The sequence below is a fragment of the Drosophila ficusphila genome, unplaced genomic scaffold (assembly GCF_018152265.1).
Source record: "Drosophila ficusphila isolate 14025-0441.05 unplaced genomic scaffold, ASM1815226v1 contig_198, whole genome shotgun sequence".
In the NCBI taxonomy this organism is placed as follows: Eukaryota; Metazoa; Arthropoda; class Insecta; order Diptera; family Drosophilidae; genus Drosophila; species Drosophila ficusphila.
The window spans coordinates 5028239-5044589 of record NW_025064092.1 but is presented as its reverse complement, the minus strand read 5'-3'; the positions used below and the strand labels follow the sequence as shown (position 1 = coordinate 5044589).

The following is a 16351-nucleotide window of genomic DNA, read 5'->3' as shown; positions in this document are numbered from 1 at the left end:
TTATTGGTCGAGACCACTTGAGGAAAAGCCATCGCGAGTTATGGTAACACTGACCGAAGCAAAAGAGTCGACGATGGGTAAAAACAAAGCCCCGTGCAAAAGTGTCCGAAAACCGTGCGTATCATCAAACAAATCGTAACTCGGCCAGAAAACTCAAGAGCCGCAGTTCTGGTGGCCGCGTGTGCAGTGCCGTTTTAATTGTCGGTAAACGCGTAATCCACTAAAAAAAGGATTTTTTTTTAAAAACGTTCCCCTTAAACGCATTTCGTTCACACTCACTGACACACACACTCGCAAACAGCAGACAAACACAACGCGCAGCGCATATACACACAAAGAAAAGAAGTCAGTGAAAATCGACAAGCGCACGCATGCACACACAAACACACATAGACATACACGCAGGCGAAAAAGTGTTGATATATATCCAATATATTGATGTTGTGTGCACCGTTGTTGTTGCTGCTACTGCTGTGTGAGTGAGCGAGTGACAGAACAGCAAGAGAGAAAGGGGGAGAGAGCGCGCAGGATAAAGCGAAGATGAGCCACAAAGCAAAGGAGTGAAAAAATAATTAACGGCGAAGAGAGTGGAAAGAGGAGTGCGAAGTAAAAATTAGCAGCAACAACAATAACATCAACAACAACGACTAGGGGTCCCCTACAACAACTACAACTTCTACAAAATTGGCCCTCTCATTTTGGCAGTCGCATCGCCCCTCTCGCTCTCTCTTTCGGTGGGGGATACGGATACGAAAAAGTTCTCATGCAACAACAACGACAACAAACAATAGCAGTCGCAGTCGACGCGGGCAGAGGCAGAGGCAGCGACAGAGACCGCGGCGCACTGAACGTATTTTGTACATATAAACAAAAATAGTTTTAAAGTCAAAAATCTAAAGTTACAACTTAAACTAAAGGCCCTAAGCATATATAAATCTACAGTTAAATAAGTAAATTAAAAACGGCAAGCAACTCGAGCAGATTGAAAGGAAGAAACACAGAGAGAGAGTGAAAGAGAGAGAGGAGAACGCTCAAAAGAAATTCGCCTTTTACACGATTTTTAAATTGAGCGTTTTGGCAGAGATCCATTATACATCCATCCAAAAAGAGAGGAGAAAGAGGAGAGGGAGCAAGAGAGAGTGAAGAGCAAAAACAAACAAGGAGCAACTGTAAACACACACAATCTCAGCTTCACGCTGGCGAATCGCAACGGCAGCAACAACAACAGAGGAGGGGGCGGCGACGCTGGGGGCGGGGGAGCAGTGCCCGCCGCTGCCCGCAACAACAACAATCAGAACAACAACCAAAACGGTAACAACAACAACAACAATGGAGGCGGAGGAGCGGCTGCAGTCGGCGCTGGCGCCGATGGAGCAGCTGGCGGTGGCGGAGGAGGTGGGGGAGCGGGACCTGCAGGAGCACCGGGCAACGAATGGAATCCCGAGGAAATGGACCGCTTCAGCTTCGACGACTCCATCCGCTTCGAGGAGGATTCATTGTGCAGCTGGAGCTCCGAGCCCGAATCGCTGTGCAACAATTGGCGCGGCTGGAAGAAGCCCGCTGCGGGCAGCGGCATGGCGGTAGGAGGACCCCTTCCCTTCGTGGCAGGTGCCTCCGGTTCTTGTACACCGGGCGGCACTGCAACGACCATGGGAAACATATCCACCTGCGGCAGATATTATGGTAAGTACGCCTCCCCCTGGGACTCTATATTTATATGTCCATACAAGGTCTTGTATACAATTCCTAACTTGTTTAGTTTACTAGGGATATGTTCTATTAGTTTGTGGCCAGATCAAATTGAAATCCATAGCAAAACAATAAAACAGTAGAAAATAATTATGGTTATAGAACTATTACAGTGTCCACTCAGTTTTTATGAGAAATATCTAAAGGATAATACAGGTCAATAGAGTAAGTTAATACTTCAATTTGCAGTAATTAGTTTGGTAGTCAAAGAAAAAACAGCATGATTGATTTCGATGTTTTAAGAGCTCTCAAATAGTTTCTGTCTTATAAAAATAGATTAAAAGAAGCACAAATAAAACGGAATCATTATCTACTTAAATATCGTTTAAATATGTTGTGGAAGACAGATAAGACTGTTTTTAACCCAGTATAAATACATAAAATTGCGAAATTAAAATTGTGTTAAGGATTTGGGCGCACTTTGCTTGTCTGCAATTATACGCGTTACCTTTTCGCTGTTGGTAAATTCTGTAAAATTGGCTTTAGCACAATAACAACTAGCAGGCTGTAATTGTTGTTGGTCCGTCTGCAATTGTCTTTTTTTTCGTTTTCCCCTCACCTTTCCCCGAAGTCCTCTGCTTATCGCTAAAGTCAAAATCACGACTTAGCTGCCAACGTTTTATTTTCTTTTACCTTGTTTCTTTTTACCTTTTTGTTGCGTCTCCTTTGTCTTTTTGTGGCTTATTACGTTTGTTTGTGTACGACGAGGGCATTGTTTTTTGGCCTGGTAAATTTTTTTTTTTTTTTGCCTTTACACGGTATTCTGTGCGCCGTCGCAGCATTATCATCATGTAATATCTGGATTTCTGGCTGCGACTGCGCAGTTCGTCCTCGTCCTCATCGCTGTTTTTCCTCTATTCTTCTTTGTCATTTACCCATCCACTGCATTCCGTTTGCTTCTTGTTTGCACGAGCATTTTTTCGTTTGGGAGAGAACAAACAGGACTATATTTGGAAGGGGGAGTAAAGGACTACACAGAGCGGGAGAAATGATTCTCGATCCATTAGGTTATCTTCCCCCGCTAGCCAGGGTTGCTAAGTTTCTAATTAAAAGATTTTTTAGAAAAGAGGGACTATTTTAGTTATTTGGATGAAGTAAAACAATATTTTAAATATAAACACTGTTAGTTAATTGAGAATAATATTTACTTTTCTAATCATTAAAACAAACTGGAACGGAATGAATTTCTTTTTCCATTTCTGGAAATGACTATTTTGATCATCACTAATCGAGCATACCATTGCCATTTTTTAAATTGTTAATGCAGAATAATTAAGAACTGAATCATCAACGGTTGAGGGGGCTCCACATAAATTGCTAACGTGATGGGGCTTCTTTTTGGCGGGGAAATAGCTAAAGTGGTAACCCTGCGGCTAGTTGTGTGTGTAAACGCAAAGCCAGCTGCATTTTCATGCTCGAAAGACATAATAACCGCAACAAAAAACTATATAGCCTCAAAACGATGTCGCTGCTGCCAGCTGAAAGACGCTGACGTCGACGTCGACGTCCGATATGCTGAGGCGTCTAGAGCCTCGCTTTGTTGTGTCAAAGAACCTTTTCAAGGATACCACCACAACCTGCCCAGAGGGGATGTAATAAAAATAAAGACGGCTACGCGGACGAGAGTCCATTATTCCCTTCACACCTTGCAGCTCCTCTGCTCCCGATTCCTCTGGCTCCTTAGATGTACGAATGTATATATAGTTGTGGTTCTTATAGTTGACCGGAAACTGACTGATTTGATCCAGAGTTGTCATTTCTGTGATTTGATTTCTGCGGCTGAGGTTCTTTTAGGGTTTGTTCGCGAGTGCGGATATTGAATGACAGCTGTGCTTAAGGATTCCTTTATATAATATTAAATACGAAGGAAAGTGACAAGATCTGCCCTGTTGAAATGATTAGGTTTGATTATCAGTAGTAGTTAATAGTTTGGTGTGTTAACCAAATTTATCTTAAGACCTCTGGAAATCGAAAATTTTATTGCTTCCCTTAGTGTATATAATGTAAAGAAGTTTGTATTCAAATCTAATAAGGTCTAATCTGTTCTTATTAGGATCATAGATGTGTAAGGTTTATTGTTTAACGCTTAATATATGATTTGGTGACCTCGATTTATTTGAACTCAGTCTGCAGCTGTTGCATTAGGAACCCTGATGATTATAGTGGAACTTTTACTTTATTACTTTATGAATGTGCCTTATATTAGGTTTTTTGTGACCCCAATCCGTTTCCATTTAGAATGTAGGTCTTGTAAGACCCCCGGAGCTCACGAATGAAGTTTGTTCGCAGTGTGGGAGCGACGAATTTGCATCTGTATTTAGGCAAGTGATTAAACGCTGATTTTAAAAGTTGGTGATCAAAATCCATTTTGTTTCAATCCATAACTCTTGCAACAAGACCCCAGGAGGTCCCAGAATGAGTTGATTCACAGAACGAGCCCCGCATGAACTTAAAGCGTTGTCGATGCGATGCAATGACCCCGAATAAACCGAAACCGTGGAATGGTCACGCTGCATTGCTGACAATGCAACTCCGTGTCCGTGAGAGAGGTGTGTGCGCCCCAGTGTGTGTGTGTGTGTGTCGTAGTGGTGTGCGTGCCTCGAGTGACTGGCGGCGTTGCCACATGTCATCATCTAATTAGTGGGTCGAGGCTCGGTGTCAATTTCGAACTGAAACTTAAATAGCGACCAGCTGAAGCCGAACCCACGGGGCCTGCAATTTCATTTTTCACATTTTTTCCGCCGTGCATATCAGTTTCATGCACTTCCGCAGCCAAAACAATTGCACCAACATATGCAGCACACACGTGCAGAAATGCTTGTTGGCACTTTGACCCCTTTTTTTGCGTCAGTTTATTTCGTATCCAAGCGAGCTTTTTTGCCCCCGAACAACCTGAATTTTGTCGTTGGAAACACAGCGGACAAAGCCAAAAATATGAGGGCAAAGCAAAAAGATCATTTTCAGCACATTATCATATACAAAAGTCAAAAGAGTCAAAGGACTGGATGGTTTTTGTGCTCTTGACAAAGTTTTATTTACTTTAAACTTTACTTCAAATACCACTCTATATTTTTTTTTAGTGCACGTGAAAAATGCTGGTGACTCAATTTGGTTACCCAAGCTCTTTCAAAGATTAGCCAATTATCATAAGCGTGTGATAAATGATTCTTTCATGGGTTTGAGAAATCTTTTATAGAAAGCAAAATGAAGTGATGATAGGTTAATTAGACTTCGAAGTAAATAAAATGTAGTTTTAAGTATGCGATGTAGGTACAATTATTGTTCAATATTTATTTGAAGAGTCGGTACAAAATAGTTGATGCGTAATGAAAGGTTTATTTTATGGGGGGATATTTAATATTTGCTAAATACGGAGTTGGGGGTCGTAATGGTAACCGGTAACTGGTGTGGCGAATGCATTCGCTGTAGTTGGGCACTTCAGCACCTCTTGCTCAACTTTGGCGAGTTCGTTCAGAAATAACAGAAATAACTGGAGCATGAGGCTGTTTGTTATGTATTCTCCTTTTTTTTTTTATTGTTACATTTTTTGTTAGTGCGATGCACGGAAATGGAAAACAAATTAAAATGCAAACAAAAACTCAAAAAGGGAATGCAAGAGCAAGCCGAGTTCAAGCCAAGAGTAAACCAGTTTGAAGGGGAAGCAATAGCCTTGAATCCGCTAAAAAATAAAAGAGCACGAATAAATACACGAATCGGTTATTAAACCTTCTTCAATCAAATCAATCTGACTCATTCGGAATCGGCTAAGCCCCTTACCTGCGGGCTTAGCCGATATTTCAGCTGAAAAATGCGTTTAATTCAATTCTCTCCCCGCTCTGAACACTAATATAATTAAATAAATTTATGTTTACAGTGAAGATCAGAATAATGTATGTATTTTCGGTAACCATAAAAAAATATATTAAATGTTTATAATCTCTATGTTCTCATTAACCCACAAAAACATTTGTAACAAAGCTCCACAAATGAAGCTTAGCTTATTAATCTTTGATATTGGGAAAACGTTAATCTTTAGTTTGCGGCATCTACTATTTTTTTGACCACAGCTGTAGGTGTATGTATGCATAAAGGACAGGCGTGAGCAATAAGTTAGCGCTTGCGGAAAATGACTTTGAATTAAATGGTGCCATAGTGTCTGAAAATCAAGCGACGACAGAGCGATGCAGGAGGAGAAGTGGGGCGAGGGGGAGCCACGAAGAATGGGAGCCGGCAAACGAGCCGACGAACAAGCGAAAGAAAACAAACAAACAAACAAAACAATGCTCTCTGCCGTTAAGTGCTGGCGATTTGGCTTTAAGCCAATGCCACCTCTAGTTTAATATTTTAAAAATTTCTTAAACATATTTTTTTAAGTATTTCGAATAAAATTTTAATTTAATTATTTTATCACTATAGAATTTTTAAAAATACAAACTTGTATTCTCAAAAGCATGTTAAATTCGAAAGAAATAATTTAAACCATTTCTTCAAAGAAAGATTAGATTTTATATGAACTTGTGGATTTAATTTGTTTAAATGAGTATAGAATTTTACAAATATAGCATCCTTGCTTAGCTAGAACTCTTAAAAAATAAGAAACCATTTTTAGCTTGCACGTTGTTGCTCCAATAAAAGTGAACGCCAAGATAGAATCCTTAACTTGTGGTCGATACCCAATTAGTTGACTCACCATATCGTCCAGGTCTATCGATTTTATAATTGAAAGTGAAATGTGTGGGATCTGGTTATGCTCCTGGTCGAATATTTAATTCCCGTGGGCGAACTTGAATCTCGGTTTTTTCTTGGCGGCTGCATCATCAGCAACACCATATGCACCATATAATAACAAAGCTCGCTATTCTTTGTTTTTCTTTTGGGTTTCTTTTTTTTTTTATATATATATAGTATATTGTGTTGGCTCTTGTGTTTGTCTTTTGTGTTTTGCGTTCTGCGTTTTAAAGGCAATGGGAACGAGACCTTTAAAATGCAGGTCCCCTCTTCCATTGCCATTTGTTTATTTGCATGCCAATTCAGTGGATTTCTGTTTATCTACAGCTCAATTGCGCTGCAAAGATAATGACATTGGTTACGCAGGAGGAAAACTGCGTGGCTAAGATTCTCGGGCATTTCCCACGACTCCATCACTACATAACTGGGAATCGAATAACTTAACTATTGGGTTTATTTACTTAATTACGCGCGCAGTGGGGTAAACATTGAAATATAAGCTGTGCAGATTGCGGTTTCGATTGAAGTCTCAGTTTCCTCGTGAGTTGTAAATTTGTTTGGTTTAAAATTGAAAAAAAAAATATAGGCAAATAGGCATTTCTTATTATTCTTAAAAAAAACTTTTGTATATTTTATGTTAATATATTCGCAAGGATATTCTTTAAAGGATACATCATTTAATGGCAGACTAAAGACTGTTTGTTTGCATTTGAATTTTACCTATGATATTGAGATAACATCACTTTAATCTAATGTGCTATATCAACGCGGTATATTTAAACTAATTTTGTTAGCTTAACTAATTTGCATAGTTGTGCGGTTGTGCTCATTTCTCTGTGACCCTTACAAAAACCTCGTTGTTGACCTCTCTCTTTCGCTGGTCATTGGCCGTTCGCTTCAGAAAAAGTTCTTTAATTAATAAAACGAACGACATGTGTAGAAATGTGTGTCTGTGTGTATCTGTTTGTGTGTGCGAGTGTGTGTGTGCATGTGGCTTTTCCTCGCTTTGTTTGTGTTTAATTATGGTGGTTGAAATATGAAATTAGTCATTTGGCAGCTTCTTTAATTAATAAACATTTCGACTGCTTTCCTTTGTTTGGAAAGGGATTGCTGCCCGGTTAAATGATGTGCTTAATGTTTCAATTTTCCGCTTTTGAGGTAGGAGATTGTTACAAGGTAAACAAATATGTATCTGTATCTGGTATAAAATAATGAATAATGGTAATATAGGATACTCAAGCTATATCCCTAGAATAAAGTGTTCTCTCCTGATACGTTTTAAATAATTGTAGGAGTCACTTCTGCACTTTCACTTATTGTAATTGGTACTATAAATTATCCGTATCTCTTTCCCATTGCAGAAGTTTCCACATTGGCCGAGCTGGCAGCCCGTTGCGTGGCCTCCTACATACCGTTTGAGCTGGTGGAGCACGTTTATCCACCGGTGCCGGAGCAGCTGCAGCTGCGCATTGCGTTCTGGAGCTTTCCGGACAACGAGGAGGACATCCGGCTGTATTCCTGCCTGGCCAACAGTTCGGCGGACGAGTTCAATCGCGGCGATTCGTTGTTTCGGGTGCGAGCTGTCAAGGATCCTCTGCAAATTGGTGAGTATCCAACCTAATGACTCTCTGAATGGATACTTCTTAACATCCAATTCTAATCCCATTCCAGGCTTTCATCTGTCGGCCAGTGTGGCATGTCAGGCGCCGCGAGCCTACTTCAATGTGGCGGTCACCTTCGACCGGCGTCGCATCTCCTCATGCAACTGCACCTGCACCTCGTCCGCCTACTGGTGCTCCCACGTGGTCGCCGTTTGTCTGCATCGCATCCATTGTGTAAGTCCAGAATTGGATAAATACCTACAGATATTGTAGCTTATAAATTAGGAACCCTTTCTAAGAGCTCTTCGACCATTGCACTATTGATTGATTTATTGTTTTGTGCTTGCTCATGGTTTCAAATATTGATTGCACCCAACCTGATTTATTATTAAATTAGATTATTAAATCTAAGCAACCTTTTGCCTAAGCTTCTCACAAAAACGCTTTGTAATAACATTTTACTATGGCATTTCAGCCGCAGGAAGTCTGCTTGCGGGCTCCCGTTTCGGAGTCACTGACCCGATTGCAACGCGACCAGCTGCAGAAGTTCGCCCAGTATCTGATCAGCGAGCTGCCCCAGCAGATCCTGCCGACGGCCCAGCGGCTCCTGGACGAGCTGCTCAGTGCCCAGCCGACGGCCATAAACACGGTGTGCGGTGCACCCGATCCAACGGCTGGGGCCTCCATCAACGAGCAGACCAGCTGGTATCTGGACGAGAAGACGCTGCATAACAACATCAAGCGCATCCTCATCAGGTTTTGTTTGCCCGCGCCGATTGTGTTAAGGTGAGAGGATTGCGAGGTTTACCCTTTGCCGAAACCTTTGATTAACTTGTTTATTTCATTTTTAGTGATGTGAACTATCTGACGAACTCGGCTCCTCCGGCGACGGCCGAGTGGAGCTCCCTGCTGCGACCGCTGCGAGGACGAGAACCGGAGGGCATGTGGAACCTGCTGTCGATTGTGCGCGAAATGTACAGGCGATGCGACCGGAACGCAGTGCGTCTGCTGGAGATCATCACGGAGGAGTGCATGGTCTGCGATCAGATCCTCATCTGGTGGTTCCAAACGAAGCTGGCGCTCATGATGGGCTCACACGGCCATTCCGGCGGGAAGCATTCGAACACGCACTCCAATTCGACGGCTCTGCAGCATGCCTGCAGTTCGCTGTGCGACGAGATCGTGGCTCTGTGGCGATTGGCGGCGCTCAATCCCGGCCTGGCGCCGGACGAGAGGGACATGCTGCACGCCCAGTTCACCACCTGGCATCTGAAGATCCTCGATCGGGTGGTCAAGAGCAGGATGATGCCGTCTTCGTACACGAACAAGCACCAGCAGAATTCGCGATCCGAAACGGAGCTGTTCATCGGATTTAAGCCGGCCATTGAGGCGTGCTACTTGGACTGGGAGGGCTATCCCATTCCGGGTGTGACGCACACCCATGACACGAATCCCATCTATTACTCGCCGTTCACCTGCTTCAAGCACACGGACCTCAAGGGCGAGTCCAGCAATCCCGGCCAGCTGAACGCCACCCAGGCGCTGATGACGAACAACAAGCACTACAACTACTTCAGCGCCTCCAGCGATCACGGGATGCATGCGGGCGCCTTCAAGCAGCGCCTGGACAGACCCTTTCGTGAGTCGCGCTTCTACGCGAATCCCGCTGATCTGGAGGCCTCGGCATCACTGAATGGCGCCGGCAGCGGCGGAGGAGGAAGTGGTTCGGGCAGATTCCCCACGGGACTGGTTATTGTTGGACCCTGTCCCGGTGGCGTTGGCCAAATGAGTGGCGGCGTGGGCAACGCTGTGGGAGGAGCGGCGGCCGAAGCGAATCCCGTGCAGCAGCAGTTGCCCAGCGGATCGGCGGGAGTCGGTGCCTCCTCGGTGGCCAACTCCAAGGTGTCGACGGCAGCGGGCGATGGCAATCGTTCGAGTGCCAGCAGCGAGGGATTCTGCGAGAACGATGACTTCGGCGGCGACACCAGCAGCAGTCACAACTACTGTCCGCCGGGACAGGCGGTTGTGCCCGGCCAGAAATCGGCCCTGACGGAGTCCGATTCGCAGAGCAGCTTCGATGCCGTCTCGCAGCAGAGCAAGGACGAACCACCGGTGGTGGGCGGAGTGGGTGTGGGTGTGGGTGTGCCAGTGGGCGTGGAGCAAACGCTCTCCACCTCGGACACCTCGTCGGCCTCCTCGGCATCCTCGTCGGCGTCAACCGCATCGGGTAGCTCGAACAGCTCCACCTCCTCCATGCTGATGGCCGGACAGGAGGCGACCGTTGGAGTGGGAGGCGTTGGAGTGCAGCAGACACCGCGTCGCCTGAGCAAGGATGAATCCTTCAGCAGCAGCAGCGACGAGTTCAACCAGGGCGGACCAGTTGGCGGACCATCGAGCGGAGTGGGTGGCGGCGGTTCAGCGGCGGGAGAAGCCACACCGGGCGGAGGAGGAGGAGTGCCGGCTGGAGGAGATCTCACCCCAGTGCCGAGCACATCGGCGGCTGCCCGGGCAGCCATGGCGGCCACCGGCTCCTCGGTGCCCGCAATGCCCAGCAGTGGTGCACCTCATCTGCCGGGTGGCGCGGCCGGCGGCTTGGGTGTTCTGGGATTGGGCAGTGCTGCGGTGGATCAACCCTGCAGCTCGACTGCGCACGCTGCTCGAGCTTTGGCCGCTGCCGTGGCCATTTCCAGCGACAAACCGCACGTCTTCTCCAATGTGCGGCCCACGGAGGATGCCTGGGACATACTCCTGGCCAGAGCCGAGGGTCTCCATGCCCATGGCCACGGTGGCGAGGCCTGCATCCTGGCCGTTCGCCTGGCCGAGCAGATGCTGGCCAATCCGCCAAATCTGCTGCTGGAACTGCCGCCCGCGCCGAAGCGCAAGGGCAAGAAGCAGAACGTGAATCCCATCTCGCACCAGCTGACGGTGGTGGCCTCCGCCACGCTGTCCAAGTGCGCCTTCCTGTGCACCGTGCTGTCGGAGAACTCGGAGCACTACCACATCGGGTTTCGGATATGTCTGTTCGCGTTGGAGATGCCGCGTCCGCCGGCGAGCACCAAGCCGCTGGAGGTGAAGCTGGCCAACCAGGAGGCGGACATACTGGCCCTGCTCAAGCGACTGCCGCTGGGCGCCGCCGAGCTGCAGGTGATCCGCGAGCGAGCCGAGCAGCTGCGCAGCGGCACCTTCAAGACGCGCGGCGAAGCCCTGCTGCCCATCAACCTGGCCACGTTCATCTTCGATGCCCTGGTCACGCTCAGTCCGAGCGGAGGAACTGCTTCGGCCGTGGGAACAAGTGGAGTGGCCGCGACCACCAGTGGAGGAGGAGCAGCTGCTGCCACAAGCAAAGCGATTGCCACTCCCGGACCACGTTTGCTGCTCTACAAGCACAACAGCGACGAGAATCTGGGATTCGATGCGGCAGTTGCTGCCCTGGGATTGAAGGCCAACGTCTCGGAGGCGGAGCATCCGTTGCTGTGCGAGGGAACGCGACGACAGCGTGGTGATCTCGCGTTGACGCTGCTCTACCACTACAAGGATGAGCCGCGCAAGATAGCCAAGATCATGGAGAAGCTGCTGGACCGGGACATCCACACGCTCCTTAATGCACCCCTCCTGCCCGCCTACTACTCGAGCAATCCGCCGGTGCGGACGCCCAGCAACCAGCCAACGCGCCGCGAGGAGCACGATTACAGCGGCTCCGGGTGCCCCTCATCCAGCTGCAATCCGGTGGCCAATCTGTGCGAGCTCCTGCCCGCCGACTATGGCAGTGTGGGCGGGAACAGTAGGCCGCATAGCTCCACGAGTGCCGAGCTGGAGCTGAGCATGTGTGCGCTGAGCATGGCGAGCAATGGCAGCCAGTCGGGCGGTGGACAGGGCATGGTGCCCACACCGAATGCGGCGGGAACCACTGGGACACCGAACTCGGGCAGCACCACGGCCAGTGGAGGACAGAATCCCAATGGGAATCCCAGTGGCAGTGGCAACGGCGGCGGCGGAGGAAATGGCAATGGAGGAGGAGGCGGTGGTGGTGGTGGCGGTAGCTCCAGTCGGAACAAGGAGAGTCGCTACAAGGGCAAGCGGGCGTATCCATCGATACCCAACCAGCCGTCGGAGGCGAGTGCCCACTTCATGTTCGAGCTGGCCAAGAATGTGCTGACGAAGGCCGGCGGCAACAGTTCCACATCGCTGTTCACCCAGGCGAGCACCAGCCACAATCACCATGGACCCCATCGTGCCCTCCACATGTGCGCCTTCCAGCTGGGACTCTATGCCCTCGGCCTGCACAACTGCGTGAGTCCCAATTGGCTGTCGCGCACGTACTCGTCGCACGTCTCCTGGATTCTCGGCCAGGCGATGGAGATCGGAGCGCCGGCGATTAGTTTCCTGATCGATACGTGGGAGGCGCACCTAACGCCACCGGAGGCCGCTGGCATGGCGGATCGGGCATCGCGCGGCTGGGACAGCAACATGGTCTATCCCGCCGCCGAGTTGGCCCTGTCCGTTCTGCCGCATGCAGCTGCCCTCAATCCGAACGAGATCCAGCGGGCGATCCTGCAGTGCAAGGAGCAGAGCGATCTGATGCTGGAGCGCGCCTGCCTGACCGTTGAGACGGCGGCCAAGGGCGGCGGCGTCTATCCGGAGGTGCTCTTCCAGGTGGCCCGCTACTGGTACGAGCTGTACATGCGCAACACGCCGAACAACAGCGAGCACGAGCCGCACGACGACACCATGGACCACTCGGCGGTGAGTCTGAGTGTGCTGATCGAGTCGCACCAGCAGCACGAGCTGCAGCAGCAGCAGCAGCAACAGGCGGCAGTGCAGCAGCAGCAGCAGCAGCAACAACAGCAGCAGGTGGTGCAACAGCAGCAGCAGCAAGTGGTGCAGCAGCAGCAACAGATGGGCATGCCCAATCCCGGAGTGCCGGGTGGTGTGGGTGTGGGTGTGGGTGTGGGAGTGGGAGTGGGTCCCGGACCTGGACTATCGGTGCCTGTGCCACCGCCCGTCGTGGGATCCGTGCCAAATCCGCAGGGCCAGTTCCAGCCGGTGGGCGTGGGATCACTGGCCCCACTTGGACTGGCTCCCTATCCGCCGTACAGCTTCTGCCAGGGCTTGTACGCGCACCACCACAACCTCAGCTACTCGCCCGGCCAGATGCAGATGTACATCTCGGCGGGACCGCCGCCACCGCCGCAGGGATACGGCGGTTACCAGCAGGCGCCGCCGCAGCAGCCGCCCAATCCGCAGCAGCAGCAGCAACAGGTGGTGCAGCAGCAGGTGGTGCAGCAACAGCAGCAGGTGGTGCAGCAGCAAGTGCAGCAGCAGCAGGTTCAGATGGCCGGCCAGGCGCCGCCTGGTCATCCCGGCCAGCAGGGTCATCTGGGACAGCCGCCCACCGGCTTCCAGCAGCAACCGCCGCCGGGAGCTTTCCAGGCGCTGCCACCACAGGCCTACCAAGCGATGCAACCGGGTCCGCCGGGACCACCGATGGGTCCGCCGCAGGGCTACTACGGCCCTCCGCCACCACCGCCTCCGAACGGACCCTCCGTGGGAGTGGGCGTGGGCGTGGGAGTTGGCGTAATGCCCATGCGCCAGCACCAGCACCAGCATCCCGTCTACCCGTTCATGCAGCAGGCGCCGCCGCCGCCGCAGCAGCAGCAACAGCCGCCGCCCTCGCAGCCGCCGGTGCGACAGCGACAGCCGCATCAGTTCACGTGAGTAGAAACTCCTTCCCTTCCCTGTCTTCCTTTTCAGTGGGGTGATCAGTGATCACAGTAGAAAAAGGTCCACGACGATTATTTTCGGTATTCAGTCTACAACCAAAATAAAAGATCCAAGAAGTTTGGAAAGAGTACAAAGATCATAGGAGAAGTTACTCTAGAGTGCAAATCCAATTCAATCAATCAATTATTGTATAATTTTAAAACTCCTTAGCATGTTTTTATTTTTAATGAGGAAGTTATCTTCGCTATATTGTATACTTTCAAATTAAAAAAAAGAAGCTGGTTCGGGTAAACATCAGTGTAAGAATGTATTATAGATGGGATACATTGCCTTGATATGGAAATTTTCAATCCATCGTTTGGTGTTTAGATTCATTTAGTAAAGATAAAGAACTAAGACAAAATCTGTAACTGCTTTCAGTTGATCTTAAACCAAACATGACAATGTTCTTATATGTTTATATTTCCTTTGCAGATCCACCCAGCTGCGCTATCTGCTGGCCGCCTACAACGTGGGCATGCTGGCGATGGAAACGCTGGCGCGACGCGTCCACGACGATCGGCCGCAGGCGAAGTACGCCAGGAATCCGCCGTACGGCGAGGACGTGAAGTGGCTGCTGCGGATCAGCAAGAAGCTGGGCACCCAGTACCTGCACCAGTTCTGCATCTGTGCGGTCAACTCGATCGTGAGTCCGTTCGTGCTGCACGACGTGGCCATCGAGTCCGCCCACTATCTGGGCAGGAATAACCACCAGATGGTGATGCAGCACCTGCGATCCGCGCTCACGCCTCTCGTGCAAAAGTGCCAGCAAATGTAAGTGTTTCTCGATTCGAATGTTAATGCAATGACCTTTTACTAAAGTGTGGATTATTTTGTTTTTCATTTGGTGGTTAGGTACATCCAATGCATCCACCAGAAGCTGTATCATCTGACGCAGGGAGACTACGAGGAGTTCGCCAGCATTGTGGTGGCGGCGCGCGCCGCCTTTCAAATAACACCAGAGGGCAGCGCCCAATTTAAGGATTGGCTGCAGTCGATCAAGCGGTAAGATCTTTATTTCCAGAGAGCCAAAAGCTGTTACTTATTGCTTCTCCATATATATATATATTTATTTTTGCAGTTCAAAATCCTGCAAGAAAGAGCTATGGACCCAGATCAATGCGGCGCTGCAGAGCAACTCCAAATGACAAAGACTTGACTCCTGCAATCTGATGACGGCAGTGGCAACAGCGAATTTGGCAACAACGGCAGCAGCGGCAGCACCGGAATGCAAATCAACAGCGACGGCGGCAGTTGGCAGTGGCAGCAACAACATCATCAACATCAACATCAACGCCACTGGCAATCACAATCACCACACTCACAACAACATCGTCGGCAGTAGCAGTGGCCCAAGCAACAACAACAACAACGGCAACGGCGGCAACATAAGCATCGCAGGCATCTCAGACTCGGTGGCCGGACACAATCACCATCATCACCACCATCACCACAGACATCATCATCTGCTCGAAACGCCGGTCAACAGCTCGGCGGGATTGAACGCAGCAGTAGCAGTTGCAGCAGCAGCGGCAGCTGCAGCAGGAGGAGGAGGAGGTGTAGGATCAAACGGCGGACTAGCAACACCAGTTGGCAATCCGCCGGCAACAACAACAACAGCAACAACTGTGGTTGGCGCAACAACAGCAGGAATGGTGGGAGCAGCAACAGGAACATCAGGCACTGGTGTCGAGCGATCGGAGCGGCGACCACCGCTGCTGGGAGCACCGCCGCCAATGTCAGCGATTAGCAATAATAATAGCAATGGGAGATCGGCGGCAGCCGGGATGGCTTACCACTCGCTGATGCCGAATTACTATCCCAGCACACGGCAGATGCATATGCATAATCGGAGCCATGGGCATCCGCAGCAGTCGCAGCAGCAGCCACCTCCGCCACCCGGGCATAATCATCCTACCCACCAGCAGCCGCAACCACAGCCGCATCAGCATGCGCACGCGCACGCCCAACCGCATCCCCACCCGCATCCGCATCCACATCCACATTCGCATCCGCATCCACATCCACATCCGCATTCGCATCAGTACCAAATGCAGGCGCTGAGCCATTACCATCAGCAACTTTAACAACGTGTCGTTGGCACTGCCCTCCGCGGGCACAGGCCTCCAGCGGCTGGTGCGTCTGCTGATCCTGTTGCAGCTCCGTCGCTTTGGCGGACCCAAGCCGAGCAGCAAGTTGGCGGCGACGCCAGCGCCAGTTGTGCATGCCGGCGGTGAGCCTGCGCAGGAGCAACCCATCGCCTCCTGGTTTTGGCTCTGTTTCTGGATTTGGCTTTGGCTGCTGGCTTAGCTGCTGCTGCTGTTCGTGATGCTCCTCCTCTGATCCGCAGGTCCGCTCCCGAGTTCCCCTTCATCCTCCCGAGAACCACCGCACTTAGTTCATGTTAAACATAGTTTTTTATTTTATAAATTGAGTTTTCGTTAGGGTTTTTTTTCGTAATTAATCAAGCTATATATTTATACTTTACATGCATGGTGTGTGTGTGTGTGTGC

At 49.6% G+C, this 16351-nt stretch overlaps 1 protein-coding gene across 1 annotated transcript; it reads left to right on the top strand.

Moving 5' to 3' along the window:
* Nucleotides 1–29: 29 nt before the first annotated feature.
* LOC108087589 (zinc finger SWIM domain-containing protein 8 homolog) lies at nt 30–15067 on the top strand. The gene is made up of 8 exons (XM_017185021.2): nt 30–1683; nt 7839–8081; nt 8149–8312; nt 8554–8864; nt 8930–13789; nt 14274–14612; nt 14694–14843; nt 14920–15067. The coding sequence occupies exons 1-8, from the start codon at nt 1449–1451 to the stop codon at nt 14984–14986; spliced, it is 6369 nt and encodes a 2122-aa protein (XP_017040510.1). The 5' UTR covers nt 30–1448; the 3' UTR covers nt 14987–15067.
* The last annotated feature ends 1284 nt before the right edge of the window (nt 15068–16351 follow it).

What these genes read in the sequence shown, in the direction of transcription:
- LOC108087589 (XM_017185021.2), top strand. Translation starts at nt 1,449, where the DNA reads ATGGACCGCTTCAGCTTCGACGACTCCATCCGCTTCGAGGAGGATTCA. An exon ending in CACCTGCGGCAGATATTATG is followed by an intron (nt 1,684 to 7,838) that starts GTAAGTACGCCT and finishes TTCCCATTGCAG; the next exon opens with AAGTTTCCACATTGGCCGAG. An exon ending in CGACAGCCGCATCAGTTCAC is followed by an intron (nt 13,790 to 14,273) that starts GTGAGTAGAAAC and finishes TTTCCTTTGCAG; the next exon opens with ATCCACCCAGCTGCGCTATC.